General features: G+C 46.0%; 1 protein-coding gene across 9 annotated transcripts in view; it reads right to left on the bottom strand.

The window, feature by feature from the left end:
* PCSK7 (proprotein convertase subtilisin/kexin type 7) overlaps positions 1-25,129 on the bottom strand; it is a 28,250-nt gene that overhangs the window by 1,944 nt on the left and 1,177 nt on the right. The window contains exons 2-18 of one of the 9 annotated variants that reach the window (XR_014019327.1): positions 24,884-25,012; positions 23,921-24,400; positions 23,112-23,246; positions 22,352-22,517; positions 20,641-20,731; positions 19,561-19,615; positions 18,965-19,103; positions 18,092-18,192; positions 15,404-15,571; positions 14,888-14,995; positions 14,205-14,307; positions 13,186-13,294; positions 2,073-2,229; positions 1,459-1,553; positions 1,164-1,245; positions 578-671; positions 282-296 (exon numbers count right to left, since the gene is read on the bottom strand). Coding sequence is in view for 4 of the 9 variants with exons in the window: in XM_081271009.1 (XP_081127135.1) it covers positions 179-296; positions 578-671; positions 1,459-1,553; positions 2,073-2,222; positions 13,186-13,294; positions 14,205-14,307; positions 14,888-14,995; positions 15,404-15,571; positions 18,092-18,192; positions 18,965-19,103; positions 19,561-19,615; positions 20,641-20,731; positions 22,352-22,517; positions 23,112-23,246; positions 23,921-24,388 (2,100 nt within the window). In the remaining 5 variants the exon portion in view is untranslated. Of the gene's footprint in view, positions 1-178; positions 297-577; positions 672-1,163; positions 1,554-2,072; positions 2,230-13,185; positions 13,295-14,204; positions 14,308-14,887; positions 14,996-15,403; positions 15,572-18,091; positions 18,193-18,964; positions 19,104-19,560; positions 19,616-20,640; positions 20,732-22,351; positions 22,518-23,111; positions 23,247-23,920; positions 24,401-24,883; positions 25,013-25,129 lie in introns of those variants that run through there. The other 8 variants (XM_081271009.1, XR_014019328.1, XR_014019329.1 and 5 more) reach the window with 8 other exon arrangements.

The following is a 25,129-nucleotide window of genomic DNA, read 5'->3' as shown; positions in this document are numbered from 1 at the left end:
CCCCTCATGCCGCTCCCCCACACAAGGACTTCCCCCTAAGAGAAGGAGCAATGCTCTGAAACCACTGTTGGGACCCAGGTCTTACCCACCCTTGCCATAAGATCATCCTGAATAGCCCCAAGGACTAAACCCCCAGCACAGTCCTGTCTGCCCCTAATTGGAGTCTTGGCCCTAGTACCTTCAGGGTGTTGGGGGTAATGGTGTAACCATCTTCCTCAGGAATTGTCAGCCCAGGTGGACAAGGTAGAGCAAAGCCATCATGTAGATATTTTCCACTCATGGCACTTTCTAACAGCCTGTGGAGAAGAAAAGGGATTAGGACACCCTACTGAACATGGTTCCTATGCCATCTGCCCTCACCCAGTCTCCCACCTTACAGCTGAAGAGAGGGAGGAAAGGCCTACAGGAAACAGAGCAAGAGCACACTGGGGCTTCCTAGCCCATGGCTATGTCTACACATTTGAGCCTGGAGTTGGGAAGCACAGCTGGGGTTCAGAAGGAGAAGGGGCTCCCCATGTGGCCTCTTCCCTATCCCTTCACGAGTTGCCTTCCCTCTGACACATGCAGCTACACCTACCTTTGTCTGTCCCTGATGTCTACTGGACTCCACACAGAGCCATACAGGGTCAGCTGCCAGTGCTGGAGGATGCCAACCTGGAGTGGCTCATCTCCTGGGGTGGCAAGTGGGTAGTCCATGAGCAATGCCCCTCTGTAGGCCATACCAGCCCTCCCGCCACCCAAGGGGACTCAGACCATGTGGCCTGCTGTAAAGGTTGTCTAACTATGTCCCACAGACCCCGGGGTTCTGCACAAGTGCCTCACAGGGTGCCCTAGGGATGGAAAGGGAAGGCAGAAAGGATATACTCTGAGCAGAGTTGAGCCTTTGTCTTCCATATTTTGCGGTTTCAGATTTTTTTTTGGAAAGAAAAAATACTTTTCTACCAAATTAAAGAAGGTTTGAAAACCACTGATCTGGTGAATACCTAACTTGACTAGAAGTTGGGAGGGCTGGGCTCAGTTTCCAGTCTCCTCACTGATACTGTAGATATTTAGCATTCACTGATACTCTGACCTTCACTACTATTTTGACTTTATAAAAGTCACTTCAAACCTCTGGGCCTCAGTTTAAAAAAAAAAATGGTGAAAATTAGTCCTGCCCTTACCTGCCTACCAGGGCTGGCCGAAGGATGATTATATGTGAAAAGACTTGAAATGTGGTTTCAACAAGGAATTTTTGTTGCTATCCTGAGGAAAAATGGATCAGTCACTTCTCCAAGGAATAGTATAAATGAACAGTTTTAGAGATCAGTGCTCAATTTCTGGATGGGGCACATTTCTTAGCCACCGGCAACCCTATGTATTCCACATGGGACAACTTCTGGGGGGACTCTGAGAGCCACAGGGACCAGAAGACAATCATGAGAGGCAAGGCCCTGATGGAAGGGTGGGGAGGCTCACCTACATCCCTGATAACGAGTCTGTAGATGCCTTTTGCCCTCTCCCCCCAGCACCGCACAGTGGAGAAGGTCCAATCGTTGAAGCCATTTGGATCCCTAGGGATAGAACAAAACAGAAAACATGGGAAGCATGGCACAGGGAGCTGCCCTTCTCCAGAAGCATCATTTTCTTACTGTAGCAGGCACAGAAAGGAGCTACAGTCATTTTGAAGGGTGTCACATGGGGTTCTCAAGGGCTGTCCCTTGCTCCTGGGATCTCAGGGAATGAGGGACTTGGTTCCATGTGGCAGAGTGAAAAAAAGCTAACCTGGAGAGAGCACAGGCCTGGGAGTCCCACAGATCTACATTTATTCTTTCTCACTCAGGCACTTCTAGCTCCATAATTTGTTCACTCATTTGCCAAAGGAGGTTACAAAGTCTACTTCTTTAAGGATCAGAGCAAATATATGTAGAGTACAATGCCTAGCACATTGTAAACACTTGAATAAAGCATGTGATCAACAGCTTCCAGCTGCCAAGAATAGCCAGTGCCACACTTGCTTAGGACAGTGCCAGTATCTATTTGAAAAGGCTCTTGTTGCAGAGAGCTCAGGGGTCATGGACAGATGTACGTACGAGTCCATGCTGCGGGGGGCGCCGATAAGGGACATCATGCCACTGGGGCAAAACAGTTTCAGTTCCAAGCTGCCGCGTCGTGGGTGAGTGATGGAGACTGTCACTGCCACATGCTCCAGGGTCTTCAGTCCTGACATCTCCAGGTCCGTCCTGCTGACTGTAGGAAGTCAGGCTGGGCAGCCGGGAATCCAGCCCACAAACACTTATACCCTCACTTCATCCCAATGTACACAAAAGCATGAGCTTACTGAAGGAAGCCACACACACAAACATCTACGGCAAACTGAACCGTGACCCAGTGTACACTGGTGACAGGAATGCAGTGCTGTTTTGGAGTTCACAACCTAGTTTAGAGTATTGTTGGGAAGACAACATAAACAACCAAGACACAATATAAGAACCCAACTGAAGGGCTGGAGATGTAGTAGTAAAGAGTCTGCCTAGGATACTAAAGGCCCTGGGTTTGATCCCTAATACTGCAAAAACAAAACAAAAAGCAAAGCAAAACAAACAAAAAACAATAAAAACCAAAACAAAACAAAAAAAATAAGAACCTAATTGAGTAGCTTCAGTCACTCATTCATGCATCCAAAAATTATCTACTGAGTACCTCCTACTTTTCAGGCACTGTACTAGATGCTGGGAATGTAAAGATAAATTGGGCATGAACCCTGCCTTATACTCACAAATGGAAAATTATATGATATGACCCTGATAAGGGAAAAGACATAAGTCAGATGAGTTGAGGTAGATAATAGACATGCTGAAAAGGAAATGAAAACTGATTGGGAGAAGATATTCTAGAAAGAATTTACAAAGATAAAGGGCATGTATAAAGAGATGAACAAGTCTCATATATGGAAGACAATATAAGTATTAATTTTTTTTCAGTACTGGGGATTGAACCCAGGACCTCGTACTTGCTAAGTGCTCTACCACTGAGTTACACGCCCTATCCTTTTAATTTTGATACAGGGTTTTGCTAAGTGCCCCTGGCCTCTTGCCTCAGCTACCCAAGTCACTAGGATTGCAATATAAAATTGATTAAAACAAAATAAAGGGCTGGGGAAGTGGCTCAAGCGGTAGCGCGCTCGCCTGGCATGCGTGTGGCCCGGGTTCGATCCTTAGCACCACATACAAACAAAGATGTTGTGTCCGCTGAGAACTGAAAAATAAATATTAAAAATTCTCTCTCTTTAAAAAAAATTTGAACTTATTGTATCAAAATAGATTCTACTGCCATGTATAACAATTAAAAAATGATTTGAATTAAAACAAAACAAAACAAAACTACCAAAGTAGATAAACTTCAAGGAAATCATGCTGAATGGAAAAAGCCAATCTCCAAATGATACATACTACATAATTTAACTTACATGACATTTATTTTATTTTTTTGGTACCAGCGATTGAACTCAACCACTGAGCCACATCCCCAGCCCTATTTTGTATTTTATTTAGAGACAGGGTCTCACTGAGTTGCTTTGTGCCTCAATAAGTTGCTGAGGCTGGCTTTGAACTTGCGATCCTCCTGTCTCAGCCTCCTGAGCTGCTGGAATTACAGGTGTGTGCCACCGTGCCCAGCCTTACATAAAAATTTATGAAATAATATAACTGAGGAGATGGAGAACAGACTTGGGGTTGCCAGTAGCTAGGGATGGGAAAAGAACATGAGTGTGAGGTAACTCAAAGGAGTCCTGTGATGGCATATTCTAGACCTTGGTTATGGTGATGGTTACACAAGGATACACACATACACAAATAGAGACTGCATGTCAACCTAGTGAGAACTGACCCATATGAATTGCACTAATGTCCATTTTTTGGTTTTGGCATTATTATTGTGTACAATGTGATTAGAAGAGGGTGCATGAGATTTTCCTGTACATTATTTTGCAACCTCCCATGAATCAACAATTATTTCAAAATAAAATTGGAAATAAAAACTAATGAAGTGGAAGATTCAATTTGGGCTTATTAAGAAATTAGAGGGCTGGGGATGTGGCTCAAGTGGTAGGGCACTCGCCTCACATGCGTGCGGCCCGGGTTCGATCCTCAGCACCACATACAAACAAAGATGTGTCCGCTGAAAACCAAAAAATAAATAAATAAATAAATTAAAAAAAAAAAAAAAAAAAAGAAATTAGATTGCGGGGCTGGGGATGTGGCTAAAGCGGTAGCGCGCTCGCCTGGCATGCGTGCAGCCCGGGTTCGATCCTCAGCACCACATACCAACAAAGATGTTGTGTCCGCCGAGAACTAAAAAATAAATATTAAAAATTCTCTCTCTCTCTCCTCTCTCACTCTCTCTTAAAAAAAAAAGAAATTAGATTGCAATAAAAGAATTCTTTTTAAAGCAACTTTTCTTCCAAGAATTCATTCCAATACATAAGACAGAGCAGTACCTTCATTTTACAGATGAAGAAGCTCAGAGAGGTACTGGATAGTAGGGGAAAGGAGACATAGGATGGGAAGGACTTTAACATTCTTTTTTAAAGATTTTAAACAAGCATTTAAGAGCTATTATAAATTATTGAGCAATGATGCAGTTTAAAATAAAAAATGCTCAAGGAAAGTTAATCTAACAGCTGTCTGTGGGTAGGATAAACCAGGGAGAAGAAAACCAGCTCACTCTAGGGGTGAGGTGATGTGTGCATGGATAATTGGGATGGAAGGAGAAAGGAAAGCCTCAAGGTACTCTTTTATGGGGGTGGGTGGGAGGAGCAGTATAGGGATTGAAGCCAGGGCCTTAACCATGCTAGGTAAACAATGAGCTACATCTCTAGCCCTTCATTTTTTAATTTTGAGACAGTCTTGCTAAGTTGTTCAGACCAGCCCTTGAACTCCCACTCTTCCTGCCTCAGGCTCCTGAGTAGCTAGGATTACCACCATGCCCAGATTTCTGTACTTCCTAGTCCTTGATCTCCTCTTACTCCCCCTCACTTTGTTCACTGAAGAGTGACGGCTCCCCTTCTCCACTGTGACATCAACCTCCATGAGAACTACCTCTCTAATTCCATAACTTCTTTTATTTTTGGTAATGGGGATTGATCCCAGGAGCGCTTTACCACTGAACTACATTCCCAGTCCTTTTATTTTGAGACAGGGTCTCACTAAGTTGCTGAGGACCTCAATAATTTGCTAAGGCTGGCCTTGACCTTATAATCCTCCTGCCTCGGCCTCCTGAGTTGCTGGGATTGCAAGTATGCACCATCATATCCAGCCTAACGCCACATTTCTTTACTTTCCATGTCAGCCACTCATATCCAGGACCATATCCCAGGACTGCTTTACTTCCGAATGGCTTAGTAAATTCTATTGTGTTTTCCTATTATATAAGCAATACAGATTAATTGAAGATAAATTAGAAAAGTAGATGAGCAAAAGTCAAAATGTAGTCGGGTGTGGTGGTGCACGCTTGTAATCCCAGCGGTTCAGGAGGCTGAGGCAGCAGGATTGTGAGTTCAAAACCAGCCTAGCAAATTAGCAAGGTCCTAAGCAACTCAGCAAGACCCTCTCTCTAAATAAAATATAAAAAAGAGCTGGGGATATGGCTCAGTGGTTAAACACTCCTGGGTTCAATTCCTGGTACCAAAAAAAGAAAAAAAATCAGAATGTAAAGGCACCCATATTCCTCATAATATGTTGATGATTATTCAACACATCATACCCAGCCTCTGTGTGTGTGTGTGTGTGTGTGTGTGTGTGTGTATGTGCGTTTGTGGTTTATTTTGTTTAATTCCACCTGTCTCACTTTGTCTGAAAATAACCCCCTCCTTCTGTTTGCTTGGCCCTTCATTTCCTTGCTAACCATCAAGTTCTTTCCTTCAGCCTGACTGAGGTCCTGCAGCTCCTCTCTCCAACACTCTGTTCACACCTCAAGGTCCCCTTGCTTTCTTGTCCATTCACAGCAGTCTCTGGCAAATGTGGAACACTGGATCAGCCCAGTTATCCATCTTCTTGGCTGGATCTCCTTGCTTATGTCTTTCCTACTACACACAAAAAATAAACACAACTGAACCCTTTCTCTACTGTTCATTTTTCTATGCCTCCTAGTGTTGAGAACATGGGCTCTGGAGCCATCCAGCCTGGGTTTAAATCCCAGCTATTCCACTACTTGCTATGAGAATTGAATTAGTTGCCATATCTGTAAAATGAAACACCGCATACGACATGGTTGCTGGGATCGATTACAGTATTGATACCTAAAGTGCTTAAAACAGTGAGCTACCAAATATTAAGGTTACATCATTATTAGGTGTCATTTCTTTTCTTTTTTTGTTTTTATTTTTTTAATTTTTTTTAATATTTATTTTTTAGTATTTGGCAGACACAACATTTTTGTATGTGGTGCTGAGGATCGAACCCGGGCCGCACGCATGCCAGGCGAGCGCGCTACCGCTTGAGCCACATCCCCAGCCCTTTTCTTTTTTTTTTTAATATTTATTTTTTAGTTTTTTCGGTGGACACAACATTTTTGTATGTGGTGCTGAGGATCGAACCCGGGCCGCCTGCATGCCAGGCGAGCACGCTACTGCTTGAGCCACATCCCCAGCCCCATTTCTTTTCCTTTACTGTCAAACTTCTTAAGAAAGTTTATATATTCACTATGGCTAGTTTGACCTTTTTTTCCTACAAAAATAGTATTGCATGCATTTTTTTTTTTTCAGGACTGGAGATTGAACCCAGGGCTTGTCCATGCTAGGCAAGTGCTCTATCACTGAGCTACAGTCCCAGCCCTTTCGATCCTCTTGTCTCACTTGGCCTCCTGAGTAACTGGGATTATAGGTGTGCGCCATGGTGCCCAGCTCTAAGTCCAGTTTTAATTGGAAGTTGGTTCTAGAGTACCTATCATGAAGAACAGTTCCTTACTCTACTCCTCATCTTTGTGATCCACTCTCCAGAGGCAAACACTGATTATTTCTGGTTTCTTCTGGGATCTACCTTCATGTTTCTAGATAATAGATATGTACAGCTATTTCATGGTTTATTCACTTTTTTTTTCTTTTTGAGAAAAGGTTTCACTATATTGCCTTGAACACTATGTTGCCTGAATAGGTTGACTTCTGGGCTCAAGTGATCCTCCTGCCTCAGCCTCTGGAGTAGTTGGGACTATGGGCACATGCCACTGTGCCCAGCTTTCATGGCATATCAATTTGAGACATTATTTATTGATTTCCAATATGGCTGATGAGGATTTAACGCATATACCCACACCTTCTCTCCAGCTTGCCCTTCTTTCTGCTTCTCAAACTAATTATATAATAATTTTTAGTTAGATCAATATTTTATCTACCTTACAATGACCCTGCAAATACAATACTGAATTTAGCCAAGCAGCAGACAAGGATTATACTTCACTTCCTAAATGATTTGTTTACCCCTTTGGAGTTAATAATTGCCTTGTTTTTGTGGTTTACTTAAATTCACATCCCTATCAGTAATTCTTCCCAAACTGCACAAAAGAACCATAAAACATCCCTGGATACCATTATTCTAAATAAACCAACATATCAGGAGCTCATTCAGTGATATTTGCCCTGGGAATTCTCTCTGGAAGCCCCTGTCCCATTCCTATCTGGGGCACTACTGTTGGGGTGGGACCTTCCTTTACCCCAGGCTTTTGCTTCCTCTCTCCTCTTCTTCCCTCTCTTCCTTCCTTCTTTTGCTTTATTCCTTCCCTTTTCTCTTGATTTATCCTTCATTGTAGAGGAACACATCTTTTTGTAGTTTTCAGACAAGTGGAGCACGAGAAAGGCTTTCAGTGTCTGAAAATAGCTTTATTCTGCCTTCCCATGTGATTGGGTGTTAGCTAGGCTAGGTACAATTCCACTGCTTGACAATAATAATTGATTGACAAGAATTTCAGAGGACTTTTTTCCAAATGTCTTGTAATCCCTATTATCTCCAAAAGCCAGCTGGAAGTTCTCAGCACAGGTGGAGCATTTCACCTGGAAGGTCCAAAGTTACCTGGACCGTGGCCTGCTTATGTCACTGGATGAGCCCCACATGTCAGCGTCTTTGTCTTATGGCAAGGAGCCATTCCATTTCTCCATCAAGGACTCTTCTGAGTTCCTGGCTGCAGCACCCTGGGATCTGAGCAGCTGGCTCATGGAGAGGGTCTCCTTTTCTCAGCATAGTCCCTGCATCCCACTTTGTGCTGCACCTGGAGCCCCTAACTTTGGGGAATAAACTTCCTGACTCCTGTGTGGAAAAGGAAGATGCTATCATCTGGCTATTAGGATGAGAGAAGATGACTGAAGTCTAACCTTCAGTTGACCCCTAGTTTTAGTCTCATACTTTGTCTTCCATAGCATATGGGGCCTGAGTGTTTTGGGATACTATGGCAGGAATGGGATTTAGTTTCTCCTCCTGTTGTGGGGAGGTACCGGGGATTGAACTCAGGGCACTCAACCACTGAGCCACATCCTTAGCCCTGTTTTGTATTTTATTTAGAAACAGGGTCTCACTGAGTTGCTTAGTGCCTTGCTTTTGCTAAAGCTGGCTTTGAACTTGCGATCCTCCTGCCTCAGCCTCCCTAGCTGCTGGGATTACAGGCATGCGCCACGGCACCCAGTGAGAATTTTGTTTTCTTAGCCCTACTCACTTCTCCATTCTTTTCCATCTTCCAAAAGTGTGATGAAATCTCTCGTTTGATGTAGTCTTCTCTCTCATTCTTTTTGTCCTTGTGCTTATACATTTTTATTCCTTTATTCTTATTTTTGTAAGGTTGTGGGAGAGAGCAGGAATAAAAGCATGGGTTCAATTTGCCAGCTATAACTAGAAATCTTCTCCTGTGCTCATTAATTATGTAGCCAGCTGCAATCTAGCTGTTGGCCCTGTGAATACACTGGTGTGATTCTTCCCAAGGTCACCAGTGGCCTCTTTTTCAAACCTGGTCATGATCTTTAGTCCTTGCCTTACTTGTCCTTTTTCACTGAAACCATCCTCGATTCCCATAATACCAATCTCCTGATGTTTCTCTTGCCTTTCAGGTCATTGCTTCTCAGTTTTCTTTAGAGACTCCTTTCTTATATTTGCTTATTTAACATCAGGCTTCATTCTGGGCCCTCTTTCACGACTATCTCCCTGTAAGCCTGATGATATCATTCTCTCCAAGACCTTTTCTTCCGTGACTCCCAAATTCATTACACTTAACATTTATTTATTCAACTGCTTTCTAGGTAAAACCTTTAAAGGTATGCACAAATATGGCATAGCTCAAGTTTTTTCCCTTACTTCACAGCCTTGCTCACATCTGTTCCTCCTCCTAGATTTCCAATTCTACCTGAGAGCATCACCATCTAGTCCTTGGCCCAACTAAAAACCTGGAAATCTTCTCATCTGTAAATATTTTTAAAAACATAAGATACAGTAATTATTTATGTAACCATATATAAATACATAAGTATAATATTAATTTATATACATATGCACTTTTTATTATACAAAACTTCAGACATAAAAAAGTAGAGAGTGCATATGTTCTCAACACCTAATTTCAAAAATTATCAATATATTTGTTTCATGGATGACTTCTACTCCTTCACTTCCCAAATTCCTTTTATAGAATCCCCAGGCAGTGAACCAGTTCATCAGTAAAGATTTTAGTACATGTGTCTAGAAAATGAAGCTTTGGGCAGATCTTTGATTCCTCTCGGTTTCCTTACATCAACCTCAATTGGTGACAATATTTTAAAGGCTCCTGGAGGCTTCAAGGTAAAGAACAAACACATGGTCTATCTGCCACCTTCCAGTTTCTGGTCTTCTCCTTCCCTTGCTCGCCATGCTCCAGCCATCCTGAATTACCTGCAGCTCTCTGAAGAGGCCCTTGATTTTGCACATGTTGTACCTGTTGTATGATGTCCTTTCCCTCACTTTTTTCCTGGCTAGCTGATATAGTAAAACTTAGGTCAGTGACTGGTTTAAGAACCCTTCCCTGTCTCCCCACTGTGCTCTGAGAGCACACGTGATGTCTCCATGGCCCACTATCTCCCAGGCGAGAAGGAGAACTCCCTGAGGGCAGAAGTCATCTTCTCCCTTAATCCCTAGAATTCATGCAGTGCCTGGGGCAAAATAGGTCTTACCTATTTATAGAATGAATGAGTGAATCAAATCAAGAGAGACCTCAGAAAAAAAAACAAAAAACAAAAAACAAACAAAACAAAGACTAAACTACAAGGGAAAGGCTAGGAGAAGACCAGGGGAGAGAAGGGGGACAGAAGGACTGAAAACTCCAGAGTTTCATGTTTGGCAGACTAGGGATGGTAATCATAATGACAAACATGGGAGAAACTTGGAAAGAAAGCTGCCTTTTGAGCTAGGCACAGTGGTACATGCCTGTAATCCCAGTGGCTCAAGAGGCTAAGGCAGGAGGTTTCTGAATTCAGAGCTAGCCTCAGCAAGTTAGTGAGGCCCTGTTTCAAAATCAATATAAAAAAGTGCTGGGGATGTTGCTCAGTGGTTAAGCCCCTATGGACTAAATTCCTGGTATCTACCAAAGGAGGGGGAGGGGGACAAAGCTGCCTTTTGAGAGTGGATAATGAAATCTAAAATTTTTATAATGTATTAAATGCAATATATAGATAGGAATTAACAGTACACAGTGGTTCAGGAATAAAAAGAAAAAGGAAAAGTCTTTCTTTTTTTTTTTTTAAAGAGAGAGTGAGAGAGGGGGAGAGAGAGAGAACTTTTAATATTTATTTTTTAGTTATCGGCGGACACAACATCTTTGTTTTGTATGTGGTGCTGAGGATCGAACCCGGGCCGCACACATGCCAGGCGAGCGCGCTACCACTTGAGCCACTTCCCCAGCCCCGAAAAAAAAAAAGGAAAAGTCTTGACGTAGGTGGAGGAGAGCCCTGAAGTGGCAGAGAAGAGACATAAACGACATGTTATGGAACATTATGAAATAAAATAGAATCCAAAAAGGAGTGCTTGTCTGTTAGTGGTTTACATAGTGGTATGTCACATCCAGTTTTTAGTTGTGTGGGTGGGGACTGGGTAGCACTGCATGTGAGTTATTTCTACTAGAGTTCAATGAGTTAATAAATGAAACTGAACTATTACTGGCTGTGTGTGGGGGGTGTAGCTCAGTATTAGAGGACCTGCCCAACATGCGCAAGGCCCTGGATTCCAACCCCAGCACTGCAAACAAAGAAACAGTCAATATTACACAGTGCATGACATACAGAAAGCACCCAAATGTTAGCTGATGATCCTCATCTTATTATTATTATTTGGTCTGTGGTAAGTTGAGGTCTTTTTCAGTCTCATCCTGTTCCAGAAGATGCCCGGGCTCTGTGTGCCTATAATCTAGTGGGAGGTCTGACAATCTATCCTACCCATGAGGGACTGGAATAACACTTAGAGGAATTGTGTGAAGCGATGGAAACTAAAGGTGGACAAAGAGCAATGGGATGAGTCTTGGAAGACACTCACAGCTCCAGAATAGTAAACAAGCAAACCAAAAATTAGGTAAGTTGGGCAGAGAGGACAGAAGAGGACTATGGAGCAAAGGGGGTCACAGAAGCCAGAGGAAGGGAGGGGTTGCAATGAACTCCTCATTAGTAGGGTCAGAGTCACAAGAAGGTTAACAAGGATGGACTCTAAACTAGCCCCTGGATCAGTCCAAGAAAGGGGCACAGTGAGTCATGAAGTGAATCTTCCTTGGCAGAGGGAGTGTGTGATGAGAGGCAGCAGCTTCACTTAGTTCAGTTGAACTACTAGTTGAGGGGAGGCAGGGACTTCAGTTGGAAGGCGAAAGGAAGGAGAGAGGGAAAGAATGGGCTGAAGAGGGAGACGTAGAGAGGTGAGGAACAGGACTAACTGCGCGGGCAGAGGATTAATAGTACACTCAACTGTATAGAAGGACAAGAGATAGGTGCAAATAAGTGTTCAGGCATCTTCTAACCTACAGACTCTCTTGTGGAGAAGCCACTCTTCCCCAAACTCCACTCTCCCTCCTACCTTCTATGTCATATGTCTGGCGATTTTAGACCCAGTGTTAGATCTAATGGAGCTAAGACAGCCCATCCCTTTCCCTCCTAAATTCCCATCAGTGGAGAGAAATGAAAACCTGTCTTGCTCTTCAGCAGTGCTTCAGAAGATGGCAGCCATCTGCCACATGTGACTATATAAATTTAATTATGATTAAATGCAATTAAAATTCAGTTCCGCAAACTAACTACATTTCAAACATTCAGTAGATCCATATGGCCTCAGAGATCTAGAACATTTCCATCATAGAAGAAAGTCCTGCGGGACAATGCTGCCCGGGAGTCTTAGAGGTCTTTCATATCCTCTTCTATATTAGGGACATTTAGCTCCCTCTACCTTATAAAAAGTTCCCTTTCTAGCCCCATACAAGGAATCACATGGATTCTGCTGGGAAAAAAAAAAAAAAAACAAAAAACTATAGCTTTGCTCTAGGGGAGGAGATATCTCCAGTGTCTGGGACTGAAGTGCTCAGTTCTATGCTACTGGGACTTACTTCCTTCTAAGCCAGCCCTCAAGCTTACACCTTCCATTGTGTCTGCTCAGGGGTGAACGTAGTCATGTCAAATCACCTTCTCTGGCTTCTGAAATGAGCATCAGGACTGCTTGCTGCCCTGGATGAGGGTTCACTAGCAAACCTCCCTGTATCTATCCTCTGCATCCTGCTTGTCCCCTAGACCATCTCCCGCTCTCCTCCCTTTCTCCTGCTTCCTTAGTGACAAGAAGTTGCCAGATGCCTTGATATCTATGGAATTTTGTCAGACACTCTGGGGCAATGTTGCCCTGGTTTGTGAGAAGCAGAGGATGACAAAGTTGGAAAGACCCCTAGTCCTTTAAATCAAATTCCTCATCTGACAGATGTGATGGGAAACAGCCCTGAAAAGGAGGGAAAGGTTAAAAGGCTCATGATCCCCAAGACAGTGAGCGCAAAGCCAGGGCTTTCGATGGAACTGCATTCCTGGGTGTGTTTTTGAACTTCTCTGCCTTGGCTCATGCCTTATGCCCTTTCCAAGATAGCATTCCTTTTACGGAAAATGCAATAACCAGGGCCCTAGGTCTCCTTCCACGTGCAGGGAGACTGGCAAAAGCTGCACATGCTTAGGGATAGAAACTCAACTCTTCTTGGCGAAAGCTCCACCCGAGGGAGGCTGCCCCCTCCTTCCTTCCTCCTGGGCTCCCTCCTTTGGCCACTCCTTCTCCTGCCATGGCTCTGGTTTGACCACTTCCTAGGAGGACAGGAAACAGGAGGACAGAGTTCTAATCTGGGTATGAAGTGTAATGTTCCTCAACTTTCATGAAAAGTAGTGAATAATTCTGTTTGTCAAAATTCCTAAAAAAAAAAAAAAAAAATCCCCCAAGGAACTGAGGGTAAGGAAAACTGGGAAATGTACAGAAGAGCTGTGGGTCTAGCTCAGTGGTATATCACATGCTTAGCATGTGCAAGGCCCTGGATTCAGTCCCTAGTACCAAAACAAAACAAAACAAAAAAACTGTGCAGACACAGGGTCCTCTAGAACAAGCATCCTGGTCCAGCTACTTTTTCTCTGGGAAGGGCTTCTGCCTCTGTGCTCAACATACAACCACATCATTGACTTAGGAGGTAACACTCCAACCCCACCCCTTTAGAATTCTAGCAACCCTAGTAACTCTAGTCTAGGGGATCTCTTCTTATACCTCTGTCTCATTCCCAACAGACGACATCTGGCTCTCTCTCTTTCTGAGATAGATCTGAGAATCAAAGGAAAGAGTTTTTAACACTTTTACCTCATCCAAAAGCCACTAGGATAGAGTGGTCTGGTAACATCTTAGCATGGAAGTCACAGGAACTTCTTCCAACTCCTGCTGAGTCTCCCCAAGTCCCACCTCCACCCCACCCACCCGCCTTCCTAGCGGGTTGCTCAGCAGCTCCTTTTCGCTACTAGGAACTCAGGAGAAAGGTCTTGTTTTAGCAGCCAGGGACCAGCCAACTCAGAAGCAGCAACATGTCCTAAAATGGTCAAAGAAAACTCCACAGGTTTGGCTGGAGCTCAGCTCCTGAAGGAAGGGGGGAGAATCCAGCAGGGAGGACGAGCTTTATTTCCCCATCACCGCCCAGGCCTCAAGCCTAAGATTAACCCTTCTGGGTTAACTACTTACCATTCCATAGGACCTCCAGGGAGCCAGGTGACCGTGGAATAGCCTTGTTCTCTTTCAGCACGGGACTGACATAGGAAGCTAAGTAAGGGACAGATGTCCAGATCTGTTAAAGAAAGGGGGGGATGGCAAATCAACACAGACTTCTCACTCATTCTCTCTCTTATGCGCACGCGCGCGCGCGCACACACACACACACACGCCAGTGATGTGATCTTTAAGGCCTAGCCCTCTTTCCATCTTTCCTCTCCTTGTCATCACCTTCTTTTACTCCTGAAGCTCATTAGGGCACCAACTCAAGGAACCATAGAGATGGTTATGTCCAATGAGAACCGGAGCACAGTGCTGGGGCGATAGCTCAGTTGGTAGAGTGCTTGCTTACCTTGCATGCACAAGGCCCTGGGTTCAATCCCCAGCACCACAAAAAGAAAAAAAGAAAAAAGAGAACTGGAGTACCTGAGAGGCCCCAGCTATCCTCTGCTCCCATGGGCTCTCCGTTAATAAGTCTGGGACTTTTTAATTATTATTAAAACACGTTAATAAGTGCTGGGTCGGAGTCATTTTCATCTGTAAAATGACCATCGGCTGGGATGAGGGTGAAAATGGTTGAATCAGTGAAATGAATGAATATTTATTAAGTGCCTGCCACGCATGCAGGCCGCCCCGTCTTGCCATCGCCTGTTCACCTTGGCTGCATTGACGAGTCTCCACGCGTTGAGCAGGCCGAAGCCATGCTGGTGGCTGTGGCTGAAGCCTGCCTCATTGGTGAGCCAATCTGCACGGCGGTCTTCATACTGAAAGCAGAGGCCTGGTTTAGTCTCCTGCATTACCCACATCTCAACGGCCTCAACCTCACTTCTCACTTGACTGTTGGCCAATCCAATCCAGACTTTTCCACTGAGGCCACGAGGAATGGATTCCCCCAGAAAAGCTGGGACCGAAGGTTAAAACCCCATGATATCACCACCCCAGAAGCTTGCTTCTGGAGAGGGAGCCCAGCCAGAACTCTCCTTTGCAGAAGAGATATGAGTGAGTCGAAGCCTGAGGTCTTGATGGGGTTCCCATACCACTGCTTACATATACCCTTCTTCTGAAACGGACTCGACACCTAACATTTGGGACATTTAGAATCTGAAGCCTGCTGATACTCAAACCTTGGGGTGGGCTGGGTGGGACCACTTATCTACCTGGCAGTATCTCACCTGGGTGGCTGTGAAGACAATGATGTGCTGGACATCACGCCATGTGAGGCAGGGCCGTACCTGCAGCATGAGGGCTATCATGCCAGCTGCCAGAGGTGCTGCAGCTGAGGTCCCTGTGTGGCCCTCTGTGCAGCCAGTGCCCTTCTGAAGGTCCCAGTCAGTGGTCACCTAGGAAGTGGAGGGGGAATGGGGAGGGTTAGTGACTGAGTTCAAAACTGCAGAGGGAGGGAAACCACACAGTCCTCAGAACAACCCTCTCTGGTGGGCCCTTTCTTTGTCAGACCAGAATGGGGCCCACCAACAGGACAGAGGAGACCTGTAGTCCTTCTGGCCCCCCAAGGAACCACCACATAGTCAAAATGAAAAGCTGCTTCTGAGGGCATGGTTATGGAGAAAAGGAGATGAAAACATGTGAGAGGATTTTGATGCAGACAATAATTTCCTATTCTTGTTCCCTTATTTTCCTGCTCCCATTCCCAAATTCTACCCTAAGCCCTTCAACCCTCACAGCCACACTAGACAGAGGAAGTGTTACGGGAGCTGCTGGGCCTCAGTTGGAGCAGGGACAACAGTGACAGCACCAGTCAAGGAAATACAATTTGGCAGCTCAGCCACGGTGGCTGAAGAGACATGGGGTGCAAACACAGGGAGTATGTTCCAGGGAGACAGCTGTGTCCTTGCCCACCCAGGCTTGGCATGGGCACAGTGTGTACACAGTCGGGCACCCTGCTTGGTGGCCACCCACAGGATAAGCTGCCTCTGTGCTCTGATTGGCAGCTTAGCTGGGTTTTCCGGAGCCCCGCTTTCCATTTGTGGTTCTGAGCTGGGGTGTGAGAGTGGGGGAGATGGCATCTGTCTGGCATCAAGTTCTTTTCATGTCCCATCAACATGGAACCTCAAAAGGGCTGGCTGAGGAGGATCCTGCCTGAACCTGGTCCACTATGTGGCACTTGGATCCTTAGCGTATGGTGCCAGTGCAAAGACTACGGAATTCCTTTCTTCCATACTTCTCTTCTGGGTAAGACACTAGGGTACCAACTTCTGCCAAGACCTGCCCTTTCTCCATTGTACTCACTGCTTCCCTCCCAGCTGTTATAGCAGCTGCCAAGAGATGTAATTTTCACCCAGACACTCTGCACTCCCAGAAGGAAAGGAGAAATACTCTCCAAGTTGTAGTCTCAATGAGGTGGGAAGCCTGACTGGTGCCAGGAAGCAGATTGATTTTTTCCTGTTAAGGAAACAGCCTTACAATGACAGTCTAGTGTGTAGCTGTGAAGTCTGTGAACTTGCCCAGGGTGGAAGGAGCCCTGTGCAGCCATAGGGAAGTCCAGGGGAGCCCCCCAGGCCATAGTGGTGGAAAGCACATGCCCGCACCCCTGCCCTTACAAAGACAGCTCCACCCAGCTGCCCTGGTCATTGGCTAGAAACCAGCAACAGGAGGTTTCCAGGGCAAGGACATTCAAAAATGGAAACTTGGCTAAATAAACTTGTTTCATTTCTGGATAAATTATAGTTTGGGTGGAAGATAGGGTAAGGGTAAGAAGCTGAGTTGAGTTTGGAGGGGAAAGCCAGGTACCACAGAGCAACAGACAATGGTTATGGAGCCTTCTTGGAAATCTGCCCTGGGGCAAGGGTGAGTGAGGTCCCCCAGAATTCTGCCAGGGGTGAGTAGCACAGTATGTTCCTATTTTTTCATAACACAGCCTGGCTCGGGGTGGGGAAGGCCACTGCATGGACCCCAGGCTACCCAGCAAAGCCTTGCTTGATCTTTACTTCAGTCTACTTCCCCTTCTTCTTCTCCCTGGGTGCGGGAGGAGGGAGTAGGGGGTCAGCTGGCACAGAGCCTTGGAACATTGTGTTGATCAGAAGTCATTTACTGGCATAACAAAATTTTAGTTTTGGAAACCAAACTTGACCCTGCAGGAAGACAAAGCTGCCTAATTCCCAGGGGCCGTGGAGAGACCTTCCAACCCAGCCACTGGAGAAATCTGACACCAGCTGGCTCCAGCCCAGCTCTTATTGGAGCCTCCTATACCCTGTTACACTGTGTGAGCAACAGGGACAGGCAGGGAGCTCTAGGATGATGGTGGTCCTCAGACCTGGCTTCACCCTGCTTGGAGAGAGCCCAGCACAGGGGATGCAGGCCGTAGCCCCTGAATCCTTCAAGGTTCCATGGGCTAGAGCAGCTCTGGTCCCCTGCTCCAGTTTCTATGCTATGGCTCCAATGACAGCTCTAGCAAGAGCTCTGTGGGTTAACAGAAGACAGGCTCTCTTTCCCATGGATCTCATAGGGACAAGCGCTGGCTCCACTCTTGAGGACCAATATAACAGAACTCATGGAATTATAGAAACACCATGATTCTCTTTCTTAAGTTCATGGAAGGTAGCGCAAGCCCAAATTCTACCACAGGAAAACATTTCAAAGAAGTTGTTTAATCAATGCAACACTTGCTTCTATTAACAATATGTACATTTGTCCCAAGTTAAAAAATTTAAGATAAAAACCATTCACACAGACTTATGCAGAGTCCTTGGTGGTTCTCCCAACAGTGGCATGCCCAATAGAGATCTGTGAAGGCAGAGGAGCCCTAGGAGCGGGACCAGGAACAAAAGAACACCTTATGATGCCAGAGAGGAGTCCTGTGGGAAGGGTAGGGGCAGGGGACAGAGGGTCTGGGAGGCACTCACAATGCTCCGGAGCATCTTGTCCCCACCACTGAAGGTGACTGCCAGCATGGAGGCACATTCCTCTGCATAGAAAGGCATCCGACCCTCCTCATCCACAGCACCTGGGCACAGAAGGAAATGGGAGCTGAGATGAGGAATGGATCCCGCACAGGGCCTGATAATATCAGAGTTGTTTTTGAGTTATTATCTGGGGCCATCTTGAGTGGAAAAAAAGATCTGAGCTGTCTCAGAATGCCCACAATCTTCATCTCAATAAGCAGCCTCAAGTGGCACAGAGTATTCTGTGCCCTGTGGCTATTCTTCCCATAGGCTATGGGGAAAAACCAAGAGTCTTCCACCACTATACCTAGTTATTCACATTTTTTCCCCAACATTTACAAAGTATCTACTGGGAATGACATACTGTGCTTGGCAATAGGGCCATCTGGAAAAGCCCACTTCCTGATCTCAAGAAACCAGGTAGGAAGCTGAGTAAGTAAATAAATACACTTCTTGTGACAAATGCTGTGATTGAGAACACAGGTAAAGGGCACTTAATTTAGGCTAGTGGGGAGTGAGGGAAGGTTTCAGGCAGGAGGCAAATGGGCCACGGAAAAGAGAGGCCAGGCCAGAAGCTGAGTCAGTGGTGGTTGGGCTGGAGATGGGGAGGTGATCTTCAGGGAATGGTTGGACGTGTTCATAGGGAAGTCCTAAGATCCCGAGAGTAGGCTAGTCCTATTTGAGCCCAAAGAGATCATGAGTATGATTATACATTTAGATAGACACAATGATTCCCCAAGATACATCTCTCTCTCTCTCTCTCTCTCTCTCTCTCTCTCTCTCACACACACACACACACACACACACACACAGAGAGAACCATCAGGTCACTACCTATTGTGACTGTGTAGATGGAGTTGGCATAGCCATCATAGTTGCAGTTGTCATTGTGCTGGCCTCCATTGCCACTGGCTACTACAAAGATGCTCCCAAAACCCTGGCGACCAGCCATCACTCCATGTTGTAAGGCAGCCTGAGGAGCAAAAATGTCAGGGTATCAGTTGAGGAGCTCAGAGAAAGACCTCTACCTACCAAACCAGTCATCCCCTCTTCCCCTTCTAAAAAGAAAAGGGAAAAAAGTTCAAAGGGCACAGGTATGGGAGAAAGATATTTAGAGATGGACATAGGATGGGAGGGAGCCAGGAGTAGTACACTTGATGTACTCTGTTTATCAGATGACAGAGTGGGGCCGGGAAGGGAGCTGAGAACAAGATCAAAGGGAAACAATTTAAAAGCATTGCTTCATTCCTGTAGGTGCCCCCTACCCCAGGTTAGCTGTACTTTCTTCCTGCAAGAAGGCAGCAGAGCACGGCACAGGTCTGGCAGTGCAAGTGGGAGTGGGTAGGAAGAGGGATCGACTTGTAGTAGTTCTTCTAGGACTGAATGAAGAGAGTGTTCTAGGCCTCCTTGTCTTCATGCAGTTCAGTTACCTTTCCAAGCTGGTGGGGACCGTCCACCGTCTTCCCATCATCATCTGGGCCCCAGCTGTTGAGAATAAATACAGGAAGCAGTCTGTGGCTGTGGTACCCACTCAGGGACTCCCAGTTTCAGCTGGCCACCCTTCTGCCTGTAGCTCTTACTCTCCTCCCAGGGGTGCTGGTTCAGAACTTTCATTTTTTCCCCCCGATACTGTGGATTGAACCCAGGTCTTGAGAATGCTTGGCAAACACCCTACCACTGAGTTATATCCCCACCACTTGGATTTCCACAATTAACAGACAGGGCTTAAGTCTATCTATTCTAAGTGGAAAATAGAGTCCTTTTCTCAGGTCCCAGGGAACAGGAGACTATACATATACATAGTGGTAAAGAGGAACAGGGTTACTACTAGGCTTGATGGCAAAGCATGCATGATGGGATATTCCATGTGGGTCAGTTCTTGATTCTTAGGCTGAGTTTTCTGTTCTTTGTCTAAAAGAAAACATTTTTTTTTTTTTTTTTTTTTTTTGGTGTTGGGGATTGAACCTAGGGCCTCTACCACTCTACCAACTGAGCTATAACTCCAGCCCCGAGGAAACACATCTTGTGGGTGATGTCAAGGATTTAAGAGGGTAGTCGTTAGGGGGAGGAGTAGGTACCATCAATGCTACAGGGCCACCTCACCTCAGTTCCTTCTTGGAACTTGTCTACCAGAGCCATAACCTGAAGCTGCAGGAGCATTTTTGTAGGATGGCAGAGATTGCCTCTGGGATTCAGTATACCCGGCGTGGAGAGGATAGCCCACTTTCTCCCCAGGGGCTTGTGAGTTAAGAAAATAATAAATGTGGGGCAGGCTGGGCACTTCTTATGTGACAAACTGATTACTGGGAAGATGGGAACTTAAGACTGAGGACCTAGTGGCTGGAGAACTGAAGATATGAGGGCAATGACCTTATCAGCTAGCCCAGTGAGGAGTTCCCTGTTCTGATCTGCCTGAGTCAACCCATTTTGCTGTCCCTTTGTTGGAAGATTCCTCCCAGGTACATCAGCCTCCTGCCCTCTACTGGCTCTGCCCCGAAGCTCTGCCTCACCTGCAGCTGTAGATGTCATTGATCTGATAGTGCTTGTTGAATGCCACAGCCTCCATGCTGTCTGTGAGTGGTCCATCCAGTACCCGGATACCTAGGCGTTGAAGACATACCAGCTCCTCACTAATACTGGCCCTGCAAGAACTGTCAGTTCCAGTTCCCTAATGGGGGGCTGGGTGGTGGGGAGCTACATGGGGGAGACATACTTCTCCCCTATATACTCTTTTGTACTTTTTGAATTCTTATGCCATGTATTTGTATTACCTGTCGAAAATTAAAAAAAAATTTTTTTTCAACAGTGCTAGGGATTGAACCCAGAACCTTGTACATGTACTCTGTTTATCAGATGACAGAGTGGGGCCGGGAAGGGAGCTGAGAACAAGATCAAAGGGAAACAATTTAAAAGCATTGCTTCATTCCTGTAGGTGCCCCCTACCCCAGGTTAGCTGTACTTTCTTCCTGCAAGAAGGCACTAAGTTACAGTCTACCACTAAGTTACAGTCCTATACCTTTTTACTGTGAGACAGGTCTTGCAAAGTTGTCCAGGATGGCTTTGAACTTCATCCTGCCTTTGCCTCCTGAGTAAATGTGATTGCAGGCATGTATCACCATGCCTAACCAAAAATATTTTTTTTTTTTTTGAGAGAGAGAATTTTCAACATTTATTTTTTAGTTCTCGGCGGACACAACATCTTTGTTGGTATGTGGTGCTGAGGATCGAACCCGGGCCGCACGCATGCCAGGCGAGCGCGCTACCACTTGAGCCACATCCCCAGCCCCACCAAAAATATTTTTACTATCATGCTGGAACTTAGACTTTAATGATCCTGGAGTCTGGTTAAAAAGAGTGGGGCTAGAACGAAGCTAACCAAGATTCTCTTATTATTTTCACCCTTCATCATGTAAAGTGTTTGACATGTCAAAGGTGTTCAGTACCATTACTACTCCAGGGATGCCTAGTTTCACCCTCCAAAGTAGGGTGGGTCATATCCTGGTGGACCATGTAGGGACAAATGGGGCTTTGAAAAAAAAGGGAACCCCCTCTGTAGTCTCATCTGCAGAAGGCTACTGCCCTCTGCTGGATATTACGAGAACTACAGCCAACCCATTGGGTGCTTAGGTTCCCAGGCATTTATTAGGAATCAAGTGGATGGCTTTCCTATTCATTCTTTTCACATTCTGTCATGACAAAGACTGAGAGGTAAAGGAACCATAGAACCTCTTCTAGCATAGGACTGGGTTATCAGCTCTCTTGAAAGGATGGAAAGCAACTGTGATCATGAGTAGCACTGGGGCTGGGAGGTGGGCCTGTGACAGCAGCCTCCATAGATACAAGAGGTTGTGAAGAACAACAGAGGAGAAGACAGTTTTTAACGTATGAAAATATGAGTACAATGTAGTCTAGTTGAAGGAGTTGTTATGAGTACTGGGGCATAGCCATCATCAGAAAAAAGGAAGAAACTGACCAGGGGCTTGAGTCTCTAGCCCTTGTCAAAAGCATCTCTACTTTTATCTGTTTTATAGAGTGGGGTTTGCTGCTAAGAAAACATGTTTGAAATATCAATGAGCTAAGGTGTCCTATTAAGAGCTTATCCTTTGCTCCAGGTTGTGAATACTGGGATGGAATAAAGTTACACAATGCGGGTGCAGAGCAGGGAATGACCACTGTGGCCACAGGAAAAGCCCTCCAAGGCTAGTGGGAAGCCCAAGTTACCTGCTATGCGGCTCCCATAGGCTACACCCACTGCGCAGAAGCTGTTGTTGGGCACAGCAGCAATCTCTCCTGCACACCGCGTGCCATGGTGGTTGCCATTTTCCACATCCGGGTGGGGCATGGGGTCAGGGTCATTAGAGTTGAGGTCATAGCTACCCTCTGGGCTCTGAAATATTGAGGGTTGACATGTGGTCACTCACTGGTTAGAGGGGTCAGGGAGAGAAAGGAAGTAGGAGTTTTGGATTCCAAGCCAAGCCAGCAGGCCCATCTTCTTCACACCACATGGGATACAAGATATGAGCAAAAGACAGTGGGACAGAACTGAGAAGTGCCATGTCTCTCAGCACCCTTCTCTCTGGCCTAGTATAAGAACATATAATTATAAGAATTATAATCTTCTCTTTTGGATAAAAGAGATTTAGGGCTCTCTGAAGGTCATGCTTTAGAGAAGGGAAGGTATTCAGGATGGTGGAGAGGGAAGAAGTTGCCTAACTGGGCCACTCCTTCACACCAGAGAGGGAGCAGCAATAGGAAGCAGGAAGTACCTCTGAGGATTGCTCTCCCTTGGGATTGGAGCCACCTGTTGTGTCTTAACTGCCAACCTAGAAGGCTGGCAGGGAAAGGAGAGAAGGAAGACTATCACCCCACCTTCCAGGCTGTTTGGTTTGGCTCAGTGCCCTTTAGGAAAGGGAATAAGACTGAGGCAACATGAAGAAGGTGGTATGACATGGGGTAGGAGTGATCAACCCAGGCCACTCACATAATTGGGTGCAATGTCCTGGATGGTATGCTCCACTCCATCGTCCACTACCACCACTGTCACCCCTTGTCCAGTTACATTGCGCTCCCACACACCTGTCACGTTGATATCCCTGCCAGGGCTCCGGCGGTTATTCTGCAGGAGAGATGGGGTGGGAATCTAGTGACACACAGCACAGTCTAGAGATAGACAAGTTACAGTTAGTATACCCTTTCACCTTTGAACTCCACCAAAGAGCCAGACAGAGGTTACAAATCAAAAGAATACTAGGGAACAGAACCAAGAGAGGCACATAAGAACTCTGCCATGACGCTGGTCTCCAGGGAAGGTTGGCATCACCCATGGGTGATTCAGGGTGAAATGGTGGCTAGGGTTACAGGTTGGATAATATAACTATTATGCAATAATGTCAGTAGTTAATCACATATGAAATAATTTCTCCTATGTACCAAGCATTGTTCTAAGTGCTTCATATATATTAATTCACTTATTCTAGCCTTAACTCTAGGAGGTAGGTACCATTTTGCAGGTGGGGAAAGTGAGGCATAGAGAAGTGAAGCAGTTTGCCTGAAGACAGATCTAGTTCGTGGCAGAGCTGCAATGTAAGTCTGGGCAGCATTCAAGCCCTAAGCACTATAGTGCACTGGGTCCAGGGAAAGTAGAGGCTGAGGGTGCCATACCACTCAGCCCCCAGAAACGGCCCCTCAGACCAAGGAAGGGACAAGTGAAGAGGGATTTGGTGAAAAGCCCACTAAAAAACTAGACTAGAACCTCTCCATCTGAAATGGACACTGCAGGGCTGGACTCACCAGATGCCACTGCTGTGGGTACTTTGGATCATTGAAGTGGACGCTGCGCTTGGTCCGCTTCAGCAGCCTCTGCTCTGAGTGCCAGCGCACAGCTTCATGCCTGGCCAACACAGCCTCTGCCTGTTGCCGGATGACTTCCGCCTCCATGGCCTGCTTGTGCCCAACTGGCTGGACAAAGAGGTAGTGGCCCTGGAGCTCTCCGATGCGTCCGGCGTTCACCAATCCTGCTGCCTGGGCCACAGCATGTGCCCGCTGCTCCAGATTTTCTTCCTCTTTCTCACCTTCCAGACTGTCTAGATGCACAGCCCAGCTCAGCCCCCCTGTGCCCTGGGCATCTAGCCCACCTGTCCCTGCCAGGCCCATGACCCAGGGAACCAATAAAAAGAGCCCGGCTAATTCCAGCCAGAGGCAGGTGGGTAGGCCCAGGGGGGCATCCAAGTGTGGCACTTTCTGTCTTCCCTTCGGCATCAGAGCAGCAGGCTGTGGACAAAGAGAATGGAATACAAGAAATAAAAGAGGTGATAACCACAGGGGTCTGAGAGGGTAACTTTGAGTCCTCTGTGTGTTGCCCCTGGAAACCAATCTGCTATTCCCATTATGAAACATTTGATCTTCTTTTTTTGATCATATTTACCCTGAACCAATGGAGCTAAGCCCCAGGTGGAGTGCAGGCCAGGACTAACCCCAGTGGATGACCTCCCATGGCATGATGGGCCAAACTCTGCTACACCAGATAAACAAAGCAGGGTCTTGTTGCTCATAGGCACCATCCTGCTCTTTCCAGTGTTGCCACTCTCAGGGATCAAAGTACATGTTACGTCCACAAACACTGGTAGCAACATGACTGTTTTTTAGGAGGACCCTTCCCCCTCTTTATTTAGAAGGGACATAAGCCATATCCCAGCGGACTTCAGTTCAGTTGTCCTCAGGGCTAACTCCCATGCGATGGGACCCCATTCCTACCTGGACTCTCTGTGAGGTTGAGCTTCTGATTTGGCTAACCACGTCATCCTCATTTTGCAAATGAAGAAAAAGTGCCACCTTTGCTGTGAGAACTGTTGACTCTGAGCACAGGTTGAAGACCTGTGGGTCCTAAGATCAGAAAACAGTGTCCCACCAAATCCAGTTGACCAAGCAGAGGCTAGCCAAGGACCAGTCACCAAAGATGCTGGACAATGATAAGTATCATTGCCAGGAATCTAAGACCGG

This window comes from Spermophilus citellus (genome assembly GCF_964194105.1).
Source record: "Spermophilus citellus genome assembly, chromosome: 2".
NCBI classification, from domain to species: domain Eukaryota; kingdom Metazoa; phylum Chordata; class Mammalia; order Rodentia; family Sciuridae; genus Spermophilus; species Spermophilus citellus.
The sequence above is the reverse complement of the archived record's forward strand: the minus strand, read 5'-3'. Positions and strand labels throughout refer to the sequence as shown.